Here is a 25,085-nt window from a genome sequence, read left to right as displayed (position 1 = left end):
GTAGGTTAGTTCTTGCAAGGTTTGTAAACTAACCTCAGAATCTTCATTAGTGGTGTCGTTCGGTGGGTGGGCCCGGGAATGGTCGCTGACATATTTGGAGTGGGATTCATCATCAAAGTCAAACCCAGGAGAGTAAGGACCTCGGCTGAAGTTCCGTTGAGAGGATCCCTTGTGCTCAGGAGATGAGCGATAAGGGCCATTGTATGATCTAGAATAGATAATATCGGTACCATAAATATTCTTTCTCTGTAATATTAGTAGGTATATCTAGCTACAAACTCATTTGAACAGATTTTTTCTGTCTGGAAATAAAATTAGTTTTAGCATGCAATATAATTTCAACCATGAGCTATGGAGCTTCGAAGTAGGTATCGATTTAACCATTACAAAATGATTGATTTAAAATTACTAACTCTGTAGGCATGCACTCATAAAGAGTCCACATAACTCAACCAATTTATTCCCTACGATTAATATTATTATAATGACACTTTATAGGACACTCACTTGGACAGCCCTTCGCAGTTATTGACCAGTGTTCTGATAGCAGAGGCCAATTGTAATATAATTTCCTTCTCCGTTTTTCCTTCTCTGTTGTACGAAGGAGACTGAATTTGTTTCACATAACAAGGAAGGATAGCTTCCAGGATTATCTAAAAAGTCAAACAGTTTTCATTTGAAACAGTGATCATATTTTGATCCAAAACCACATATAAGTACATAATATTATTTTTTTTCCATATTGTGGGGATTTAACTTTGGATAAGTTACATTGATCAGAGAAAGCAAATTCGAAAACTTTTAAGATTGTAAGAAAAAAAAATCTCACTAGCATCTGATATCCCCTAACACTCTCAGCGGAATATGAGACGACCATCACACACAGGCTGATGCAGTCCAGGACAGTGACCATCTCGTTCTCATCATGATAACAGAAGTCTATGGCCTTTAGCGGTTTCTCTTCCTTCACCAGCTCTGCGATGTTCAGCGGATCTGGAGATGGGGTCTCCAGACTCAGCAGAAGATTGAACAGGCAACTGGATTGAACCTAAAAATAAATAAGACTTTTAGTGATTTCTTGCAGAACGAAATGTGAATATAGCACAAAAGTCCCAACTGTCTGGAACTATGGCATCTATCCCCAATAGGGGTGCGTTGTGAGGCTTAAGGTTATGGGGAAGGGGAGGAGATGGGGGACAGGAATGTTGGGAATTATGTGGCTATTCATATATGATCACCAAACATGGATAGATCCATTCCAAACAATGTTTCTGGAAGGGCGATACTTAAGAGTGTATTCAAGACCTGTTGTTTTTAACTCCCTGTCATATTTGAAATTGTCAACACTTTGAATTTGTTAACATTTTGGTATCTTCAAATATTGTAACGGACCGTTAACAGACAGTTGTTTGATCTGTCGTTAAGTGTTAGGAAGCTTTGTAGATGCACGCACAGATGGCAGTGCATAGAGCTTGCGGGGAAGTCCGCAAGATGGAGCCAGTGGCCAGTTGTCGCCATGGACAGTGCAAAGGCTCAGACAACCTCACTGGCCCAGATTCCAATTAGCCAGCTTCTAGCTAGGTCGACTATCGAGTCACCAATATAATACGCGGAGTATTAATAAATCCCTGATTAGTATAAAGAACCTATTATTTATAAACTCCTTCCAAGACAAGTTGGAGATCTGTTTGTGCGAACACAACATTAAGCTTAACAGTCATCTAGGCGCAAGTACACAATACAAATAAGAAGCACTGATATATCGCTTTAAAAAATACAAGATATTTATTTACAGACTTATTAACGTTTCGTTTTGAGATAGGTCTGATAAATGTAGATTTAGTAAAAGAGAAAGTTTACCTTGTGGGCATCTCCATAGGCACCTTCTTCATCAGTATCAAGAATGGCCGACACTGAGCCAAACATCTGCAGGATAAAAGGTTTCCTGTTCATGAGGTAGAACTGTTTCACCGCATATTCTATGGTTGTCGTCACCAGCTTATTGGTCTGGTGGTTTGAATAGATTTGAAGCAGAGTGGGCATGATCAGCAAATACCTGTGGACAAAAATATAAATTTCATAATCATGTAGATATTATTTATGAAACGTGGTCTCAAAATAACAAATAAGTGACAAGTAAGTGAGATTCTTCTTAGAATCCAAATGTATTCAACCCACTCTAAACAAAAATCCCTGGTTTTTTATAATCAATCAAATAAACTAATTTCTGTTTAACTCTGGTTCAATGAACTCAGATTTGCTTTGAAAATAAGTGTAATTTAATTTTTTTTTAATTGATTGTGTGAAGAATTCTGATGAGCGATAAAGTACCTACCTATATTAATTTTAATGTCTATTCAATATTTGAAATATATACTTATTACAACATTTGTTTTTTGAACAAATCTTACAATTATAATTACTATATAACATACCAAACCACAAGCTAACGCTTTCATGGAAGAGTAGTATTCAAATCTCATAATATATTATGTTTAAAAAATATATTTGTAATATCTCATGATTTTTCATGGGTACACAACTGCCACCACCGAAGAGGCATCTCTATAATAAACCTTGTTAGACACAAGCACAAAGACAAAGAAGTGTTGGATGTGAACACAATATCCTTAGACATAAAGCATTGAATGAAAATATGTATGACAGACAATCAGCAGGATAATAGTACTTTCAACTCACCCATTTGTGGAGAAAATGTTCTTGAAATTGAAAGCTGCATTGATGTACGTCGCCATGACATATCGGAGAATGCAAGAATCTTCACTGTGGAGAATAACTGCTCCATTCAGGACATTTAAAAACAGGTGGATGTCTCCCGAGTAGGCGAAATTCCCTGCCATGGCCTCAAACATTCTAGCAATGAGTCGCACCCACCTGTAACATGGAAAAGTACTGTTAGTATACAATAATTCCAAAACATGAAAAAGTACATAAGTACTTACATTTAAGCCACTTTAAAAATACTCACATAAATTTATGAAGAACATCAAGACCCAAAAGTTGTTCCCCAAGTTCTCCTCCTTCGTAGAGATCCAGATCACATTCCAAAGCCTTTCTTGGGAATGATGGAAGCTTCATCAGTTCTTCATGGAGGAATACTACTCTTTGGACAACCTGTAAAAGAAACATAGTTTATTATGATAAAATAATCCATATTACGAGCAGAGATGTGCAAAATGGGTACCCAAAACCATTTGAAATGCAAAATGGAAATGGGTCAAAACTTTTCCATTTGAAAATGCAAAATGCAAAATGGTTTTTAGAAAAGCATTTCAAATGCAAAATGCAAAATACCTATTTTCAAAATGCATTGAAAATGCAAAATGGTTTCTCAGGTCAAACAATAAAATAATTATAGAATTTTTAACAATTTTTTCATTTAATAATGGATATCAATGTAGAACAAACATATTACATGATGGTAAATCCAAAAACACCATGACTACAGATTATGAAACCACAAAAAATTTGCGCGGGACTAATGTTGCCAACGTAAAAACATAGAAACTTAGCAGTTAATATTACAGCGTCATGGCCCCATGTTCAGTATTTGAATCAGTATTTTTTGTAATGGTATCACTCAATTGCCAGGGCTCCTACCAGGGAGCAACTTGACAAATGTAAATTATCTCTCATAGCGAGGTTGAGGACCGACTGATATTTGGGGCTTATGAAAAAAAGATGAGTGGAGATAGTAGGAAGAATGTTGCAAAAAAGCATTTAAAATGGAAAATGCATTGAGAAAAGCATTTAAAATGCAAAATGGTTTTTAGAAAAGCATTTAAAATGCAAAATGGAAAATACCCATTTTGCATTTCCATTTGAAATGGATTTATTTGAAATAAAGCACATCTCTGATTACGAGATTCCATTTTTTGCTAAAAATATCGCACACAAATTCATCTGGGTAGCTATATACGTAATGTTCCTACCATGTCAACATTCTTTAGAATAGCCCACGTGAGGTGAACCTTGCCAATCTCCAGAAACTTGTGCAATAGTTCCTGCCGTTGCAGAGCCGCCCTTGCACTGCTCACCCTCATGTGAACCAACTGCAGTTGAGGGTACTGGGAGCGCTTGAAGAAATACATGTCTCGGACGTACCGGAGAGGGTTGTGAATTTGGTCTGCAATCGTCAATACAAGATAATACATTATGACAAACTCATTAGGCCAATAATATGGATTTTACGCATTTAAAATAATTGTTGGTTATATTTAGGATGTATTATAATATTTTATTGGAAATTGAAACACTTTTAAATCTACCTACATGAGCTCATTTTGTTTATTTATTGAAAAAAATATTTTAGTTGACTAAATTTTTAAAAGACTTCATACATCCTTGAATGCCCTTCTGTTTCCATCGAGGTTACCATCAGAACTACCTGAATTTCTCATGGTTTAATGTTAAAGGAATTGACCCGAAATTTGGTGACTATCCAAATATATTGATATACAATGAAAAGTTTAACGACAAGAGTAAGATAAGAACTTACGCGTTTTGTAGTCAATAAGAAAGAATTCCTTTTGCTGGTGTTCATCGATACCAAAGAAGTCCAAAGATTCCCTCAGAATTTGGCAAAATTGGGTGTCCTCTTGAACAGGAAACTGGGATGGAATTCCACCCTCATCACGATCTAAAACATAAAAAAAATTATAATCTTACAAAAAATAATTGGAATGTTCCCAAAATTTGGATAAGAAATATCTATTTGATAGGAGCCAGGCGGTGTTCATGACTTGAATAAGAAAGTACATTGCCTACATACCTTGGGGACCGTGAACAATAATTTTCTTGGCAGACGGAACATTTGCAGTTAACAGAATGGAAGCATCGCATTGTTCTTTCCTTAATATCTGTTTTAAATCTTTGAACATAATTCCATGGACACTGTGAACAACCTGGAAATAAAAAAAATTGAGGTTCTGGTTACATGATCCAATGCCTTTTCTATTAATTTTTCCCAAATGTTTCTTAAAATATGGATATACATAGTTCACATTTCATTGATTTGCGAGTGTATTCGCTAGCTTCATAAAATTCAAGTTTTAAATTATTTAAAAAACCCGAAAGAGTTGAGAAAAGACAATTGGGATGGGCCGAACTTAGCCAAGTCCTTAAAAACAAGAAAATACCTGGACGATTCTGAACAAGTGTTCAAATATGCTATATACTACACCAATAACTACTGTTTGGAGCGAACACATGGACAATCACAAATGATATTGTGATGTAACTGGCCACCACACAGATAAAAGAAGAAACAGATTTCCAAGATTACTTTTGCAATCTCCACATAGTGGGACTATGCTAGGAATGTAGCAAGAACTGCAGGCTTTAGACGGGAATTGCCAGTAATCAACGAAACGGGTGACATTTAAGGGAGACCCAATTGTGTCCAAAGTTGAATATCGGGAGACCTGAAAAAGAAGCTTACCATCCATAGAACAGAGAGAGCAGTGCCTATCAACATCTGTCCGTCTTCATGCGGCGATCTCACATAGAACATGATGTATCCAATGATGTAGTTGTACAGTGCGAAGGCGGCCTGTTGGGGCAACTTCGGGACGAAGCGGATAAGGTGGCGCAGCAATTGAAACATCTGCTCCTGGCGCTCTCTGGTGAGGCGCTCCAGAACATAGCGAAGGAAGAGGGCTGAATCTTCCACGAGGCAGCACCAAATCACCTGGAATCATGAATAATTATTGGATTGAGGAAATTATGTAAATATTTATGCATATTTTTAATACACCTTTTTGTTGCGATTCCGTAAAAGCTTTTTAACTGCCCTGAGAAAATGGCTATGGTTTGACCAATTGGAGGATGTAGTGAGGCTGAAGAAAGTGGACGAGGGATAGAATAGGAGATAAGGAAGGTTCATAAACTCCTGAATAACTGGTAACAAAACAAACCAATATCTTGTAACCTGGGAGAAAATAATATGTACAGTAGTAACGTTTCAATTTTGTAAGGGTCCGTCGTTTCACAGAATTTGAACAATTCATCAAATTTTAAAGTCTATTCAAATTCTATTATTATTCCATTATGGGCCAGTTGTTTCACAGTACATAAGTATAAAAACAGAACATGAATAAAACTTTCACGGAACTTAAATATCAATATTAACTTTGAAATTTGATGAATTGTTGATATCACTCTAAAACGAAATGCAAGTATGTACTACAGATTTACAAACTTCTCTGGGATATTGGCTAGTGTAAATATTATGGTAACCTGTGCACAAACATTGTTTATGACATTTTACATTCAACATGTAAAATATTCCCACAAGTCCAAGCCCGGTTTTAAACCCACAACCTCTGATTCGTGCCATGAGCTTACCACTTAACAAAAGATTATGTATATCTTATGAAAGTGTTGCCAATTGTCCTTTTGCCTAAGTAATTTAAAGTCATTAACTTAATACCTGATAGGCTACTTCATACACCGCATTCCCGTCTGGTGAAACAGCTGCATCGTCCAGCAAAGCAACAATGTGGATCACGGCAGAGCACAGACAGGACGGGAACAAGGAGTTGGCCGTCTGGGCATGGTGGGAGGTGTTGCGGAGGCCTTCACCGGCCTCTTCATCTAGAGATAAAAGAAAAAGCATTGCACAATATTATATATTGTTCGGTAATTGATAACTCTGTTGTTACTCTTTCTGTATATAAGTCGAGAGTGAGTTTTAAATTTACAAAATTTCATCAATTTCTGCCTTACGTAATTGGTGGATAATTCTTTAAAAGTATGAATTAAACAGTTTGAATATATGATGATTTTGATAGTAATACCTTCAACATGGTCATCCTGTGGATGTTCCAAGGAAGGCTCCCAAGCAGCTTGTCTGGTGATGGGAATAGTGGTCAGCAGAAAACCCTCTCTCTCGGCTCTCCGTTTGTCCTCTCTCTGTTGCAGGGCACGCCTGATGGCTTCGGTTTGTTGCTTTTTGCGGGTCTTGGTCGCTGTTACCAGAGATCTCTGGAAATGGTATAATATTTAATAAGATGATTGTCCAAAGAATGATAATCACCAAGAACGTAGGAAACCACACAAACTGCCATGGAAAACCATACTACGAAATCGATGATGATTGCTTGAATTAGGAACAGGACAAATTATTAAAGGTTGCGTAGCATGAATAACAGATTTTTGTTGGAATTTAAATGTTTTTTATGGTCTTCTGGTAGGGAAAAAGAAACAGTTGAGCTGGGCAGACTTCCTAGAAGGAACTACCTGCTTCAGGTCGGTAAGAGCCACGAAGAATTGACAAAACCCTAGATATTACAGTTAGGACTGAATCCAAAGCTGGATATCGGTTCTTGAAGAAATAAATGTTGACAGTGAATCCAACAAGTTCTGAAATGATAGTTTAAATTTTGTTATTTTTATTGAAAACTTCCAAAGTTAATTTTTTTAGGAGCCAGAATCTGGAAATTAAAAAGAAAAATACAGATATGTACTGACATGTCTTTCCTGGTTGAGTGTAACCTCCATGTCTTTAGTTTTCACATGCGGACTCCAGGGAGGGTCCACAATGGGTAGAGATTCTATTCCAATCTTAGGTGATGGAAGGGTAAACTCTATACCAGGGGGTGGCACTTTGAAGGTCAAGGAAGCACCCTCCTCCATGCGAGGCCAAACCTGGTAGCGGAGCTTCCACATCACTTGAAAGCGTAGTATGGCGTTGATCCTAAAAAAATGAACAAATATTTAATGATAAAGTGGTCACACAATCCACTTTGTTTCTGTCAGAGCCGTCCTTACCTGACACTGGGATCGGAGTGCTGCAGATCCTTGAGCATGATGTCGCTGGCGTGGTGCGGCACCTTCACAGCGGCCAGGATGAAGAGGGACGCGGCACTGGCGGCCACCTCCTGGCAGCAGTCAAGCAGGAGGGCCCAGCAGGCAGGCAGCGAGCCCGTTAGACCTTCTTCGTTCATCACCATAGCACCCTTCACAAGCGTGGCGAGGGGCGCGTGGAAGGCATTGCGCACCTGGCAAATAAGATCAAAGCGTTAGGATTTTAGCTACCAGCATCTGTCTTTCTTCGTTCATCAAGCAATTAACATACCCTTCCTATATACCCCTGTCTTAACCCGCCTCACAATGTTACCCAGCCGGGTGGCGTTATAGTTCCCCTGTCTGAATGGTGTACAGTCAGGGACGATCTTGTGAAGTGACACATTTAAAAAAAGAACCCAATATTTAAGATCCTTTAAATTTGGATTCTGAAAGTATAACATTGTTGAGATTGCACATAGTTAGGATTTCTAATGCACCAAGATTTATTGTAATAAACATTTTAATAAAATCTGATCATATTTTAAATAGGATCCTTTGAATATGAAGTCATTATATTTTGTCGGGTGTGTCGGAAATGTATGGATTTAATATTGACTTAGAGAGGAAATACAATAGGCTACCTGTGTTTTGACGTAGTTGAGAATCGGAGATGGGGGCGGTGTCTTTTGACCAGATGATTTCCCAAAGGAAACGTTTTCTCTTCCATCGATGACTGACCGATCCAACCTAATATTAATAAAACAAATACATTTAGGTAAATTATGGAGGCATATATATTATGCAGTAAATTAATTGATAGGATACTAATAAAAAATATGCTAATGTTTACCTATCTTTCTTCCCAACGCTGTCTTTCCTTCTGATGGGGGATGTTTGTGAACTGGTTTGGTCCGAAACCTTCCGCCCCCTTCTGTCTTTCTTCATTTGCTGCTTGTCAATATCCACATCGAATGTGGTGTTTTCACCAAACACACCGAACTTCTCACCGTAAATCTAAAAATTACAAATATATATACATGCCGAAACCGACCCGGGTGAGCATTTTTTAAGCAAGTTTTACAAATATATTAGGGGCTCCATTATACGCGTTCAAAAATAAGAAGAATGCAAATATGAATGATAGAGGAAGCTCTCTAATATTAAAAATGATTATAATTAATTAAGCAAAAATATTTTAGATAATAGGACTTATTGAAAATAATAATAATAAACATTTTAATATCTTGCCTATTTGTAAAAAAAAGGGCAAAAATCTCTTACCATCTGAGTTTTATTGGCTTTATTGCATTTAAGAGCTAAATTCCACACGGCGCGCAGAACAGCTGTTTGCGATGCAAAGTTTAAACAATTTCTATGTTTATCACAAAACGAAATTAGCTTTTAAATAAATAATGTTTTATAATGCTCAACTTTTTATAGCGCCATAGGAAAAATAGATAAAAAACTGCAATAAATTTTATCACTACTTATGGTGAACTTGTGTGTCAACAATAGTCCCAAATAATAATATTTAATCATCTGGCTAACAATTTTCAAACAATTATTAATGGTAACTTATGTATTTGCGCAGAAATACGTAAAATACTTTTTTTTAATACTAAATACTAAAACGATATATTTTTTTTTTAATATTTAATTTTTATTTAATATTAAATTTACAATTACATGTTATTACATTACATTAAGTTTATTTTCTTTTTATTACAGTACATCGTGATACACCTTTTTTTAGAGCAAATGCTCGTGTTAAAAAGGCGGAGAAACGCGTGTAAATAGTAATTTAACATATTTGTTCAGAGAGTGTAATGATAATGAAAAGAATTTTTATTTTTTAATATAACAAAATAAAAATTTTAAATGTAACAAAATTTTATCAAATAGAAAAGAGAAAAGGATGTAAAAGAAAGAAAGAGATAAGAATAAGAAATAAGAGAAAAGGATTTCAATATAATAATAATTGAGAGATTATATTGTCTTTTTAAGTATAAACGATTTTAATATGCTATTGATATAGTGCTTTTATTGAGCTTTTGAATTTTTTATAATTCATTTCCGATCTTAAGTTAAGAGGTAATTGGTTAAACCATTTAACACCATATGTCAAGTATAGGGAGGATAGTAATTTTGGGTAATACATACTCCCCCACTTGGCTGCGGGATAGTTAAAATAACAAAACCAGAATACCAGATGCGTTTTTTATAATTTTCGGAGAATAGAGATTACCTTTAAAAAAACCTTTTTTTTTTTAGGAGGTTAAAACTTAAAGTATTCAAGGGAAGTAAGTCGGAATAAATTAAAATGGTAGGTCTCACCTTCCGCACTGACTTGATAAGTCTGGAGCTAGCTCTCATATTCCTTTTATAGCAGTATGGGTGGCAATAGTTTTGGTGGGAGCAATAGTAGTTAAAGGAATTCATTGTTTGTACCATCACCTGAAAATGTTAATACATACTTTAGAAACTACGAACATCCAATTATATAACAATATGTACCCATGTCAACCAACAACTGCTTTAATACCAACCTTTATCCACGGCATAACTTTGGTAGTTTCATCTGTATCATTGCTGTCGGGGCTTTCAGGGGGATGGTCGTGGTCATCGCTGAGCACCCCGGGGCTCTCCTCGCCCCCACTGCCCTCGTGGCCCCCGCCGCCCCCCTGGCAGGCCGTAGCGCCCGTGCCCCCCGGAGCGCCCCCGGCCTCTGAGGTGTCACTGCGGTCCGAAAGCGAGCTCACCTTGCGCCGGGACTGGATCGAGTCTGCACGTTTCACCAGATCTGAGAGATTAGCACATAGCTCACGCGGATATTGCAAGCATTCTACGCAATATTACTAACAGGTGTTTTCTGCAGTCTGCAAATAAGCCTCAAAAACTATTATTAAATTTATTCTTTTCCAGGAAATAGGTATTTGAAAACCATATTTTGGGGGAGAATGACAATGTAAATGATTAGATTAGGCTGTGCAGCATATAGCTCCGCTCTTACCTCTTCATCTAATTTGGTTAGAACCACGGAGGAAGGAAGGCAGTGGAGCTGGCAGTAGGGCAACTAAGCCCCAGCGCATCAAACAAGATGAACTAAGCCCAAATGGGCGTGGAATGGGCGCGGCTTACCGGGTTTACTAGGCCAGTATAATTTCACCGCTCGGCGCGAGCGGTGAAATCCTTGTTTCCTTTATAATCTGTAAAGTGCTTTTGTTACTTTTAAGCGATGAAGTGCAGTGTGAAGTTATGTAAAAACCGTTCAGAAAAACAGTTAAAAACTACAGATGGCATTACTTTTCTCCTGTCAGTATTTTAAATCGGTTCTCTTGGAGGCACAGCGATGCTGCACGATGCAATGCCATATTATGCCATTGAGGAGGTCGAAAAACCTTAGCAAAATTTTCCAACCACATGTTGAAAACGATCTCTCCCTCATGCACAACGCATGTAACAGATGATGAGGTAACAACGGAGCTCTAAGCGGCAGTGCCATAATATTTTAAAATTTAACACATTTTTAAAAACCGCAAGCTAAGCATTATTATTAGAAGCAGCTGAAAGCAGGTCTAAATGACGACTTCGTTAATAAGCTTAGTGACAATATTAAAAACATACCTAACTTACATTCCTCCATGTCTTTCCCGTCCTTCGTGTTCCTCCTCAGCTTGAGGGACTTCCTCTTGAAGGAGCCCCCGGCGGGGGGATGGTGCTGGGGCGGGTGGGGCGGTAGGGGGGCGGCCGCATGTTGCAGAAGGGGCGGGGGCCCATGGGGCGGAGTACCCGCCCCTTGCTGGGTGCCCCTGCGTAGGAGAAATGGGCGCCCGGCTGCAGGGACTACGCGACCTCTTGTTGCCTTTTTCTCTTCAACAGCGGTTCCATCTTCGAGCTTTTGAATAGAGATATTATTTTACAAAATTATTAGAAAGATAAACCTATGTAAGGGTGGAGAATGCTTCCCGATGAAACTTTTAAAATATTGGGATGGCGGAGTTTGAGTGAAAAGGAAGGTCTTGAAGGTATTTGGTATGGAAACCACGACAGGGGCATTAAAAAAATCAGGCTTTCTCTGATCTTCTATACGGAGTCGAAATATGTGACACACGGGCAACATAAAGTGGTGTCAGCACTTCGAGCTTCAAGGTGTTAAATGACTCGTGATGATAATGGTTCAATTAAACAATTAGAAAGGAGATACTTACAAGAAAATAAAATTCCGACTAGGTTGAAGCTCTTATTCTTACCAAGCTAAAAAATCACGTAAATTGAACTCTGTGAAAAGCTTTTAGTGGCCATGGGCAGTGACGTATTTACTGATAAGCCAAAAAAGCTAAGCTTGTAGATCGTTAAAATTGGTGACATCTTGGCTGTGAGTGGATAGGCTCCTTCTGCAATCGTGGTGTGTTGACTAAAGTGAATCCCTGATTGGCCACCGCTTATTAACGCTGGTAGTTTCGAAGGCCTAGTAAAGCGTGAAGTAATTGATGCACTCACCGTGGCATTGCTACTGCCCTCTGACTCGTTCTCCGGTTCGTGCAGTACGAAGGAGATCTTCCTGTCCGCATCCCCAGCGATGGACTGCAGTGATTGGGCTGAGGCCTGCGAGTGCCCCATGCTGGACAGGGCCATGCTCCAGCGCCGGTTCGCCTCCCTGATCCAGTTTACGGGAGGTGATACATTACATCCCTCTGTCATTTCGGGCACATTTCTGGCGCATCCATCCATCCACAAGCGTATTGCAATGGTGTTGGCATTGGCTCTGACAGACGTATAGCATTGGATCAAATATCGCGTTGGACTTTCGAACAGTAATTTTAAGAAGTAGTCGATAAGTTGATCTCTGTAGTTGAAGGCTAAGGTTCCTGACTAACAAGCTGGATCTCGCGTAAAGTGGAGGTCAAGTAAATTTTATTTGATTAATTTGTGATATTTCACAGATTACTCGTTTAAAATAATATACAGTATATTTTTGGCACGTTCCAGAGTGGAAGATACTCTCAGTATCCCCCTAGTGTAAGACCACCATTCAGAATTAAAACGTTGCTTGAAAAGGCTTTGATCGTGTTTGATGACCAGATCTGTATAGCCAGGTACTTCCCCACCTTCCTCTTCTACATAATACGGTTTCACATTAATAAAATATACATAAAAGGCGTTAACGTGAAACCCGAAAGTGGTAGCTCAAAGAATGCACGTGTTTTAAGCTCATACTGAAAACCTTCAGGTGGAATTATCATGTTTATTTCATGTTTTTTATCTTAAAAACTACACGCAAAAGAAAAAAATATCATTTTGCTAGAGTCCGGTTGGCATAAATTTCGCATAAAGCTTCCCTCCTTCTAGATGTTTTTGAGCGAATACGGTTGACGCGCATAACCCTATCAAGTCAATAATATGTATGTACATTGAAAATTAAAAGTATCTGTTCGAATTGCGTTATATTTGAACCAACACAGTAAAAACACTCATCCATTCATACTTTTAGGGAATAAGTTCGGGTCATACTATTAATTTATCAGATAAGCCTTCACAAAAAACTTTCAGATTTCTTTCAAAATCAACGCATTTTTTCATTCACAGCATTATGTGCAATTAATTAATTTTTAATTAAAAAGCGGGGCCGTTTAACAATTATTCAGTTTTACTTACCATTTTCCAGGAAGTTTAAGGGTAATTAACGTGTCAGTACATACATACAAAAAACATCGAAGGAATAATTTGAGGAGAAGAAAAGAGCTCCTATTTATATTGGCCACTTTATTCGAAGGGGATTGAAATCCCTACTTTACTTGAATATTTTATTCAATTATTCTGTAGGTACTATTATAATTTCTGATTCCATTCAGATTTTCAAGTCTGTCTGAAGAGATTTATGCAAAAATCTTATTTAATTTAACGTTTAGTGGTTTCTTTTGTCATGTCATTGCAACTCCTTGAATTTCAGTGTCCAGTTTTGGTTGTTTGTTTTATAGTTTTTTATTCGTCAGTTGTTATTTATTGAAATGGTTCTATGAATTTACATTCTACGTGCACATGTAATTTACTGTATGTAGTTGTGTGATGTTACTTCGATGAAACAAAATGCGGACAATACAAAGAGGATGCATTCATTTGTATATTTTGTGATTCAGTAAACACAATAAGGATGTAAAGGGAACAAACATTTAAACGTCAACAAATTATGAACATTCTCAGGCAATTATTGATGCAGAATATTAACAACATTTAAGCCCATGGGAGTTGAAGTAGAGGAAATTAACTGGTAAGTCTGGAATTAAATCATGTTAACTCGAAATTATTGTGAAGTTACTTTTATTAAATTCATGGGCCAAATTGGATAATTAACTACAAATACAGCAATTAAACAGCTCACAATTAAAAAAAAGTTTTTGTATCGGCTAATGGATTTGAATTGTTTAGAAGTGTTCGGAAGAAAGAAGTGGTCAAAAATTTGTTGAAAATATGTGATTTTGATTAAAAGATACCATGTTGAAGTCTTGTGGTAAGAGTTGCACAACATTAGGAGGGCTTGATTTATTATTAACTACATTAATAATTTATTTGAAAATTCAACAAATTGCACACATAATTAAATGTGTAGTTATGGAAAACCTGTATCCTTTATAACTAAATATACTCAAGTCACTTAAATGACATAGTTATTAGTTAGTAGAGGAATAAGTTGTACACAGTCAAGATTGAGGAATTTTCTGTTGCAGTATTAAAGTTAATTGATTGGGTTTAATTATAGTTTTAGTTTGATTGAATTTATCATCTTGGATTGCTATGGTAAGATCAATTAATTCCAGACTTGGGGTCAGCGCACAATAGTCGGTAGTATTGGCTGAAACATATAAAGTGATGCAAGGCCTAATATACTCGTATCAATCAGCGGTTCCTGGCCTTAAAGTAGCAGTCTCATTACGTCACCCAGTTAATTAAAAATGGCTTTGATTTCACATTTTCTATGAGAGTTATACAAGGGGTTGACAAAAATGTTTAAAAATCCTAAAAGCAAGGCATTGATTATATCAAAATTATTGGTCAAATTGATTTGAATTTTAATTTTGTCACGAAACCGCTGATTTCCCACATAGCACAAGAACTGCTCAACATATATCAACAATATTGAAAAGGGTCATTTAAAAAAAAAATTAGAATCCTTATTTAGACATACGCTATTTAATTAAAGGCTTGCAACTCAGGTCCCAAACTTCGACCCTGAGGTACTCCATGTAAGTCAAATTTAAAAGAGAAAATCTATCTCACTGGGAAATTATAAAGTATTTGGAAAAATAAAATATTATTCTGTAAAAGTTGCATATGGAAGCATGTCAAATGAATCGAAAGTATTTTTTCTAATTAGTCATGAAATTGTAGTAGTGAAATTGATTTTTTTTTATCGAGATGATCAAAAAGTGCTTGAATAAAAATGTTATTAAATGATCTGAATGATATTTGTTGAGATATGCCAAGCATTTATGCACAGCCGCAGTCGAGAGAGAGTGTCATTCCGGGAAAGAGAAGCAAACATGAATACATCTATGGCTCCCAATAAGTACCAACGACCTGTAAATTCTCTCCCACGGGGCTGGCCGCTCCTTGACGGAGGCTCTGCAGCTGGCCTTGGGAAGGTTCTGGTAGGTCTCCCTCAGGAAGGCTGTGATCTCTAGCAGCAAGATGCAGGCCACCAGGCGAAGGGCGATAGGACACTCCGCCCCCATGGGACCACCAGCAAGTTGCAGACTCGCTGTACAATAAGGATCAAATGAATACTTGCCAATATGCTAGTAAAACATATTATTATTTATTTGTTTATTAAGGACATACCTTCATCAAGAAAGTCTTCCTCTTCATCTTGCTGCAAAAGTTCCTTTTGCTTTTCTGGGTCTGTAACCATGGAAACTACCTGGGCTGTGTGCTGCCTATCTTCATGCATCATCTCTTCCAGTCTACCAGCAATTGCCTAAAATATTGAATCGTGAAAATATATATATATTTTTTAATATGTGGAAGAGGTTTGTAGAAACATTAAAAAATCAAATGTTATTACTTCTCCCCATTGGAAAAACATTTTTCCTGCAGCTCTCAATCGTCTGATTCCCGGGTGTGAAGAAACTTGAAAGAAAAAAAGCCGCATATAGAAATTACACTCAATTATATTATATGTGGGACTTCAAAGTGGTTATATTTGGGAATATTATACCTCTGCCTGGTACCGGAACCGAAGGCCGAATGTTGGGTAGATCCACCTTCATCCATTGCGGCCACTGGCCTTTATTGCAGCTATGGACCAGGTGAGCGCATTCTAGGATAATACACGCTCGAGATACCACTGGAGTATGAGGCTATAATGAAACCACAGATAAACATAAAAATAGTTTGGGAAAAATCTATTCTGATAAAAAAAAACGAGCATGAAAGTCATTGTAATCTTACCAAATCGAGCAGTGCAGCCATAAGATGTGGATCTGGTATAGAACCAGGCTGACAGGTGTCAAGAAGAAAGGAGAAACGTAACATTCCACTGTAAACTGGCTCCAACGGAACAAGTTTTCTTTCTTTCAGAACCACGACTTCTGATTCACGAGTGCTGTCTCCCATATCAAAGGAATTGCGACGACTCGCATCTGCAAATATTCAGATATATCTTAGAAAGAACTAAAAAACCAATGAACAACGTTATGGATCACTTTCTCATGAATGTACAGCCGGGAGTCACCCAAACGCGTGTCTAATATTGATTTGTAAACGGGGTCTTGTACTACTCATTTTCGTGCTCAATAGCTCCTCAGTGTAATGATTTTCCGAATTATGTGTTTAATATCTCCTACAATACAGATCTTTCCTAAGGGTAAATCCAGGCATATTCTCTTTGCACGCTGCCGTATCAACTGTTGTTACGGCAGCGGGCAAAGTCCATACTCACACGCGGCTCTATCAACAGTTGATACGGAAACTTTGAATGCCGATATTCCAGCGGTCTTTCGACATAAATTTATTTCCCGCTTGCATTCGTTGAACATTCGTAGAACTATCACGATGCTGAAATCTACAAGAATTTCTCGAAAATAAAATTGTATTTTATTAAAAAATATCGATAATCAAGTGAACCTCTTTGCGCCTTCGAGTGCTATAGTTTACAATATTGTCAACGGATGGCGTTAGTCCAATTTTGTTATTATATTAAGTGACATAAAATTTAAGTGTTCAGTTTTAGAAAAAGTTTTCATAACTAAAAATGATAAGTGCTCATGGTGTCCCACTTGTGTCTATCAACGCAGTGGCCTAAGTACACACACGCCGAGTGAATGGCGGGACCACATTCAAAAGATACGGTACGTCTTTGTATGAAATTTTATGTTTTTGTTTTTATAAACATCTAAGAGTGTTGACACACGAGGATTTGTTATCATATTGTGTAGAATAATCTGTTCTATCTATATAGTCCAATAAATCATGCCAGAATGCTATAATTTGACATTTAATTGCGTGAATACGTATTTGAAAATATGTACCGCGTACGGGTATAGATAAAACGGAGCAAATTAACGCGTTCAAAAGGTTTCTATCACCAAAAAAATTCAAGTAACAACTAAACTAGCACAATACCAAAAAGAATTAAAGTTGTGGCTGTACAATGCTAATGTTGAAGCATTATTCATTTAATTTTTACTTTTTTCTCTTTTTCTATTTGTTTCTGTATATTTATTATTAATTTATTCTGTGTTCTTTTACTTCATATATATTATCTTACAATTTTTATTTTTACTTTGATTTATTTTTAATATGCACCTATTGCACAATCTTTTAGACTAACTTAAATTATAATACTACCGTTTTACTTTATATGCTTACTGTTATTTTTAGGTACAAAAATATAATGTATACACTTATATTACCCCCTTACTTACTTACCCACGCACAGGCTGCGTCTTAGTGGGTTCCCTTTCTTATTATTATAAAACTGTAATGTCAAATGTATAAATTGGGAAAAAATAAAGGAAATAAAAAATAAAAAAATTAATATGAGTAGGTATATTGAGGAAACTACGTAGGACAGATATAATTTTGAATATGAGTAGGTATATTGAGGAAACTACGTAGGACAGATATAATTTTGAATATGAGAAAGTATATTGAGAAAACTACGTAGGACAGATATAATTTTTATAAATATTAATTAATACATTATTTGGTAAGTCGGGACATTATGCAAGAACATAATTTTGCAAAAAAAGTAAGTTAATCAGGAGAATATTAAAAACAGTTTCAGTTTATAATATTCTCCTGTTGAAGGAAGGGTTCTTCCGAAACTGGTAAAGTTTAAATAATAATAAAGTGATCAAAAACAAATGTATGTGTTTTTATTGTAAAAAGTAAGTTATTACGAAAATAAATAATGATACTTTAGTAAGCACACTAAGGATTAAAAAGACCCTTCGCATAAAATTCCCAAAGATTAAAATACACATAAACAAAGGTAAACTTCAGGAAACCGCCCTTGACTTAAATACTTACAGTTCCCTGGAGATTCTTCCATGCTTCCATCCCTTTTCTTGCCTATCTTCCTGAGCCCCAGTCTGCCTAGTCTATCCTCCACCCGCCTCCTAGCGCTGCGCAGAGTGCGGCCGGCTTTGGAGCCCCCACTCTGCCCGCTGGTGCTACCACTGCCACCCATGGACACGCGGTTGCGCGCCCCTGGGCCCATGGGCATCATGGAGGCCTGGCGGATCAGGTGGGGTGGTGCTTCTCCGGGGGGCGAATCGGAATCCCCGTATGACGAAGAGCTGGAGCCGTATGGCTTGCGGAACCACTTCACTGTAACGACGACAAACAAAACAAGATCGATTAATCGATTTTTTTTAAATCTGTGTATCTAAGATTTGCCTCTCTCCACTGGCAGCACCCTTGTCAGTTTGATTCTAAAATTGCAACGACAATGTAATCTGTTGCTAATATAGAGTTCTTGAAACAACCCAGATGCGCTAGAAGAAGTGAGTGACGGCATAATCAATTAGTTGTATAAATCCACGGATAATGGGCGTATAACCTTCACATCATTTAATAATGATTGCTCTAATCGAGACTAAAATTGTATTGATATACCTAATATAACCTAATATTTTACCTATTCCTCCAAACTTTTTGGACTTGGAAGAGGTGGATTTGTTGGAAGTTGTGGACTCCCCCATAGCACATAACGTTCTCTCACTCTGCCTCGGCGTGAGAGCATGGGAGTGGTGCTTCTTCCTTAAGTTTCCCAGCGGACTCTGACTGGCCTTGCTACTGTCGTCACAGGCGTCTGTCTCCAAGAGACTCTGAAAATATGAAGCAACCTTGAGCCAGCCTACCAATGCAGTATGAGGGACGTAATTACAATAGTATACAAATGCAATATTACGTTTATTAAACTCACAGCACAGGTAGATGATGTGCTTCTTTTCTTGAACAGAAATTTTCTGTTGCTTTTGTCCTCGACCACAAAACTGTTATCTGGACCTGTGTCTGATTCTCTCTCCTCTAGTTCTGAATGATGTATGTGTCTGGAAGAAGCAGACAAGCAGTGTAATCACAAATCACGATTTAAGATAAATTATTAATAAAAATATCATTAATTACCTTATAACTCTCGTAGTCTGTGTGTTGGTTTCAGGCTTGTTTGGTCTTTCAGCGGAGTCCAACAAACCACTGAGTGCTACTATTCTAAACACTCCTCCGTGAGCTTCTTTCACGTACGTCATGAGGTGACGTATGTCTCTGTAAAGCACCTAAAAATATCAATAATTTAATAAACAATTCAATAAAACCAGTGAGTTTTATTATTGCAATATTGGTTCCTTTACCATTTATTTCAGTACTTACAATATCTTCTTGAATTTTGAGTTCTTTGGTATCGGTGACTAGTCTTGTAACCAAAACTTTGAATACACACTGAATCAATTGCCCTTCCATACTAGGGCCTCCCGCAGAGCCCAAACCAGCGCCGAAGTTAGTAGCGTAGCCTCCGTGTGTTGCGTCGGGAGACTTAGTGTTTCCTCCTCTCTTCTGATCTGTTAGGTTAGAAAATTTTGTGAATATGGGCTACCATCAGCGATGTTTGGTAACTGTAGATGCATGAGAGCTTAGCAAAATAAATAAGAGCGACACTAGGTACGAGTATATCTCAAAAAATATTTTGAATATATTAAATTCTAATAAATTCAAATGATTGGATCACTTGCAAAAATTTGCTAGATCCAAATAAATGTGCAGTTGGGGATTTATTTTTGTAATAATTAGTGATCTTGACGGTATTAAAATTGTTACGGGGATTGTGAAATTATCACAACACTTAACAGATAATCACAAACAAATACATTTAGTACGAGTACTAGACACTAACATCAAGGGTGAACAGTAGGGTAGTTAGCAAAACGAAACATAAGCTGTAAATTCCCCTAAGCGGGAGGAGCAGCAAAGCCACGATGGTGATGATGGGCGAGGATACAAACAAGGTTCCAGTACTGTTATACTGACTGAGCGGCGACAACAGAGTGCTCGGGTCCACGCAGAAGGCCAGGTAGGAATGGAGAAAGGGTAACAGCCTGGTGAGAGGAGATCTGGCAGCAGCTGTACGTAGGAGCCTGGCCACTGGGGCAGGGGCGGCTCGCCGGACACGACCTAGGAGGCAGCGGGCCTGGACACGGAGGCACTCGGCAGGAGGACCGCGGGCCCCACCACCGCAACCCTGACTGCAGCCTAGTTGCTGGATCACACTGCAAGATATCAGTAAAAAATGAAATGTTAATCGTCAATTCCTTCGTAAGATTCTGCAGATCTCAAAGATTGCTTTGGTCTGGTCATGTTGAAAGATATGCAGTTGCCTCGGTGGAAGCAACTCAGAGGCAGAACCTTTTTTTGATTTTGGAAGAGGATTGAGGCAATAACTTGGCAAATGGTAAGGGACCGGAACCAGTAAAGAACATTTTTGAAGAAGGCCTAATTCCGTTCTCGGATGTTTCACCAAATGAAGGGGTGACAGATTACGATATAATTTCAAAGCGTTTTATATAACTCCATATTGCTCGCCATACAATCCCATACAGACCTGTCACACCTTAAAAGATGATGTGTTATAAGTGGGGCGTGGCGACGATGTGCGCTGTGATCTGCTAGCCAGGCTATATTTGAAAATTATGCGACCCCCTCTCCTGCCATCATGGTCAGAACAATTTATGGATCACCGTGATTACGTAGCTGTCATCTGTCAAAGTGACAGATCCCATACGAAGAAATGATACTCCGCGGCAGTTCCCCAATTGATTTACCCCCTCTCCTGAGGAAGATTATAGCGTAGTGGGTCACCCCAACTCAAATTGAGCACGCATAATATAGCGTAATGTGTCTTAGGCCTGATGAAATAATGAATATGTTATTTGAGCTTACCGCATGATGATATTCAAAATTAGATAGTGAGGACAGGTTGTTGGTTCTGATGTCTTGGTTGTATCTTTTCGTTGGTCTGGTTTTTCGACAGTAGGTGAATCTTGACTCGACTGTCCCATCAGAATATTAGGTTCAGAATTCTGCAACAAAGTTAAAGTTTAAACGTATGATTTGCGCTCAATGTGTAACATTGGACTATGGATGTACACATTTCGAAATGCTACTTTATTTTCTTTTCTACGATTGAGTTTCAGCACCATTTCACAGTTATAACAAAAATAATATTTGGATGATTTGTATAGCGCCGTTTTTGTGCAAAATCACCTCAAGGGCGCCTCCTCGCTTAGACGACTCACGTTACAGAACACAAGTACCTATGTAGGTCTGGATCATCATTATGATTATGCACCATTTTATAATTTTAATTTCAAGGTTACCTTACAACCGTCCATAGAACTCTGACCTTCCTTGGTAGGGGTATCAGAATGTGTTCGAGAATGGCATCGTCCCAACTTCAGAACCCCAACATCCAGAAGGACCTCTACCAGGTTCAACATCACCTCTATAACCCGAACCGTCCAGCAAAGATTGTCTCGGAGAGCCGCATAGTGGACCGCCTATTAGAAAAATAGGAACACTTGTTACTTTTTTTGGTTGTTTGAGTATTTTATGGTTTATCCATTAGAGGGATCATTGTGTAATCATGATCAAATTCTTTTTAATTATAATTTGTGGTCACGATGCAATATGATTCTCCATTTTTACATGGAACGCATTGATGTGTGGTTACTTATAATTCGCTTATCTTTAATTTTATGATAAAGCTTTGTTCTGGTGTCAAATAAATGACTTAATACTTAAGAAGGTCAAATTCGGGCATTACCAAAACTAAAATGTACCTTCAATATAACCATGAAGTCCATGTCTCCGTCTTTGGTGATGTAGCACAGGGATCCTGGAGCCTCCGGAATCTCATCCGTGATGTACGTGATATTGGAATCAGTTTGAGACCTTGTGAGACTGGGCTTTCTCTCTGGAGTAATATGCGCTCCTTGCATGCTGACCGAATCCAGTTGAGACTCGAGACTTCCCTAAAAAAAACATTACCATAATGAATACTCAATTCTTTAAATTAAAAATGTATTTTTTTTAACAACTATATATTTATTTATTAATAAACGCCTTAATAACAATGAGTACATTATCAAGACTCTGGTATTATTATTAGCCGGAGTTCGAAAAGAATCTATTAAAAATGCTTTAGAATAACTTATCCACTATGTCACTGTAACTCGCACATTCAAAATATTAACAGTTTACCATATTTTTCTTATTTGCTTACCTAGTAATACAGACTTACTTTGATGCTATATATATAATTTTTAAAACTTCTTATATTCAACAGTTACTGTGATGATAGGGTTTTGGGTGACAGATGGGTGACTACTTCTATTATCTATACTGTATTATTTAAAGATTGCCTGTCTAGTTTTCATGTAGTCTGGTGAGGGTATCGGAGTATGCTCAGTTACTGGGTTGATGGGGGTTTGGGTGGCAGACGGGTGGCTATACTGTATTATTTAAAGATTACCTATCTAGTTTTCATGTAGTCTGGTGAGGGTATCGGAGTATGTTCAGTTACTGTGATGATAGGGTTCTGGGTGGCAGGCGGGTAGCTATACTGTATTATTTAAAGATTACCTGTCTAGTTTTCATGTAGTCTGGTGAGGGTATCGGAGTATGTTCAGTTACTGTGATGATAGGGTTCTGGGTGGCAGGCGGGTGGCTATACTGTATTATTTAAAGATTACCTGTCTAGTTTTCATGTAGTCTGGTGAGGGTATCGGAGTATGCTCAGTTACTGTGATGATAGGGTTCTGGGTGGCAGGCGGGTGGCTATACTGTATTATTTAAAGATTACCTGTCTAGTTTTCATGTAGTCTGGTGAGGGTATCGGAGTATGCTCAGTTAATGTGATGATAGGGTTCTGGGTGGCAGGCGGGTGGCTATACTGTATTATTTAAAGATTACCTGTCTAGTTTTCATGTAGTCTGGTGAGGGTATCGGAGTATGTTCAGTTACTGTGATGATAGGGTTCTGGGTGGCAGGCGGGTGGCTATACTGTATTATTTAAAGATTACCTGTCTAGTTTTCATGTAGTCTGGTGAGGGTATCGGAGTATGTTCAGTTACTGTGATGATAGGGTTCTGGGTGGCAGGCGGGTGGCTATACTGAAGTTCAAATGGCTTTCGGCGCTCACTTCTTATTTCTCCAATATACCTGTTAAAATGCCTATTTCGTTATGCTTGGATGTAAATATTTATTAAAATTTGTAAAGTACACACATTTCTAACTAATGTTAACTACTAATTTTAATTCCTGCCAAAATAATCATTAACTTATAATTAATTTAACGTGATTCTGCTTTGAAATCAGACAACATTATAATACAGGGTTTTCCAATAAGAGGTTTTATTTTGAAATTCAATCGTAAAAGATCAATGGTTTCGTTGATTGTGTGGCACGTAGCGCCGTCTTGTTGAAAGTAAACGTTGTCCAAATCAATATTATCCAATTCCGGCCATAAAAAATCATTAATCATCTCTCGATAACGCAATCCATTAAAGGAAATGTTGCTCCAGCCTCATTTTCGAAAAAGTAAGGTCCAATGACCTCGCCGGACCATAAACCGCACCAAACAGTCACACGTTGAGGATAAAGAGGCTTATCAACAATAAATCTTGGGTTTTCCGAGCACCAGATGCGACAATTTTGCTTGTTGACGAAGCCACCGAGGTGGAAATGGGCCTCATCACTCAAGATGATTTGCATTTGATTCACTCAAGTGAATTTTAATAATTTAAAAGCGTTGTTGAAGCGTGTATCGTTCCATTTTTATTAATGGCGTAGTTTCTATTTGTCAAATGTCAAAATATGACAGCTTCAAAAGTAACATCTACCGAAATAGCGGGCTATTCAAAATAACACCTCTTATTGGAAAATCCTGTACCTACATAAAACGAAGGCAATGATAATTGTATTTACATTTCAATTTAGTATTTCTCAAAAATTCAAAGGGGCTAAAAGCTTTGACAAAGCTATTTTCAAAAAAATTAACAAAAACTCGCAAAAGTATTTTAAATTGCAAGCTTTTTAAAATAAGAATCAACTTTTCTACTGCAGTGGGGTTTAAAATCACACAAAATCAATTTTCAACAATATTTCTACGGAAAAAATGATGATAAATATTCGACAGACTGTAACCAATTCATAAAGTGATAGTTAGTTAGTTAGTCAGACAATTAATTGACACACTTTCTAAGGATGATATTTCTTTATTAATTATTTCAACTAGCTGTACCCCGCCACGCGTCGCTGTGGCGCAGTCTGTCGGTGCAGATAGAGAAACAATAGGGCGTGTTGCTTTTATGTCCAACAGATGGCGCTGTTTTTTTCTGTCGCAGGTGACATCTATTTAATATAGGTATACTTGTATAAAAGTGTATGCGTATTTGTGTCAAAATTTCAAAGCAATCTGTGAAACTTTCAGAGATTTAATATTTTGAACGAACATTTATATTTTTATTTATAAAGATAGGTAGATTAGTTAATTACACACCGCAAAAACTGGCGATAACTACGTTTCACTCAAACAGCAAGAATTATTTGAGAATATTGATTGTAATGGTGATATGGTGGACAAAATCTAAGATACTTGGAACACTTCTTGCTTCCTGTCTGCTTAGGAACAATGTTATGGTTTCAAAAAGCTTTGCGTTGCTTCAACTTTCGGTGTGGCTTTGGGATGTTCACAATTTCATGAAGGTCTTCAAATTTTAACT

The 25,085-nt window shown here is 37.5% G+C and overlaps 1 protein-coding gene across 1 annotated transcript in view; it reads right to left on the bottom strand.

The window, feature by feature from the left end:
• The window catches only part of unc80 (unc80, NALCN channel complex subunit), a 67,712-nt gene that overhangs the window by 23,777 nt on the left and 18,850 nt on the right, over positions 1 to 25,085 (bottom strand). The window contains exons 15-49 of the mRNA XM_089639452.1: positions 23,385 to 23,523; positions 22,143 to 22,334; positions 21,681 to 21,860; positions 21,244 to 21,383; positions 20,323 to 20,573; positions 19,681 to 19,868; positions 19,438 to 19,586; positions 19,235 to 19,361; positions 18,947 to 19,154; positions 18,337 to 18,636; positions 16,255 to 16,445; positions 16,022 to 16,163; positions 15,869 to 15,933; positions 15,646 to 15,781; positions 15,385 to 15,565; positions 12,310 to 12,466; positions 11,443 to 11,704; positions 10,356 to 10,609; positions 10,144 to 10,263; positions 8,660 to 8,823; positions 8,451 to 8,556; positions 7,792 to 8,021; positions 7,492 to 7,717; positions 6,819 to 7,005; positions 6,452 to 6,615; positions 5,462 to 5,710; positions 4,793 to 4,925; positions 4,520 to 4,660; positions 3,954 to 4,147; positions 2,990 to 3,135; positions 2,701 to 2,895; positions 1,861 to 2,056; positions 830 to 1,048; positions 508 to 653; positions 34 to 208 (exon numbers count right to left, since the gene is read on the bottom strand). Of these exons, the coding sequence (XP_089495578.1) occupies positions 34 to 208; positions 508 to 653; positions 830 to 1,048; positions 1,861 to 2,056; positions 2,701 to 2,895; positions 2,990 to 3,135; positions 3,954 to 4,147; positions 4,520 to 4,660; positions 4,793 to 4,925; positions 5,462 to 5,710; positions 6,452 to 6,615; positions 6,819 to 7,005; positions 7,492 to 7,717; positions 7,792 to 8,021; positions 8,451 to 8,556; positions 8,660 to 8,823; positions 10,144 to 10,263; positions 10,356 to 10,609; positions 11,443 to 11,704; positions 12,310 to 12,466; positions 15,385 to 15,565; positions 15,646 to 15,781; positions 15,869 to 15,933; positions 16,022 to 16,163; positions 16,255 to 16,445; positions 18,337 to 18,636; positions 18,947 to 19,154; positions 19,235 to 19,361; positions 19,438 to 19,586; positions 19,681 to 19,868; positions 20,323 to 20,573; positions 21,244 to 21,383; positions 21,681 to 21,860; positions 22,143 to 22,334; positions 23,385 to 23,523 (6,253 nt within the window). The remainder of the gene's footprint in view (positions 1 to 33; positions 209 to 507; positions 654 to 829; positions 1,049 to 1,860; positions 2,057 to 2,700; positions 2,896 to 2,989; positions 3,136 to 3,953; positions 4,148 to 4,519; positions 4,661 to 4,792; positions 4,926 to 5,461; positions 5,711 to 6,451; positions 6,616 to 6,818; positions 7,006 to 7,491; positions 7,718 to 7,791; positions 8,022 to 8,450; positions 8,557 to 8,659; positions 8,824 to 10,143; positions 10,264 to 10,355; positions 10,610 to 11,442; positions 11,705 to 12,309; positions 12,467 to 15,384; positions 15,566 to 15,645; positions 15,782 to 15,868; positions 15,934 to 16,021; positions 16,164 to 16,254; positions 16,446 to 18,336; positions 18,637 to 18,946; positions 19,155 to 19,234; positions 19,362 to 19,437; positions 19,587 to 19,680; positions 19,869 to 20,322; positions 20,574 to 21,243; positions 21,384 to 21,680; positions 21,861 to 22,142; positions 22,335 to 23,384; positions 23,524 to 25,085) is intronic.

Source organism: Hesperophylax consimilis, chromosome 14 (genome assembly GCF_061612785.1).
Source record: "Hesperophylax consimilis isolate HC1 chromosome 14, BYU_Hcon_1.0, whole genome shotgun sequence".
NCBI lineage: Eukaryota > Metazoa > Arthropoda > Insecta > Trichoptera > Limnephilidae > Hesperophylax > Hesperophylax consimilis.
The sequence above is the reverse complement of the archived record's forward strand: the minus strand, read 5'-3'. Positions and strand labels throughout refer to the sequence as shown.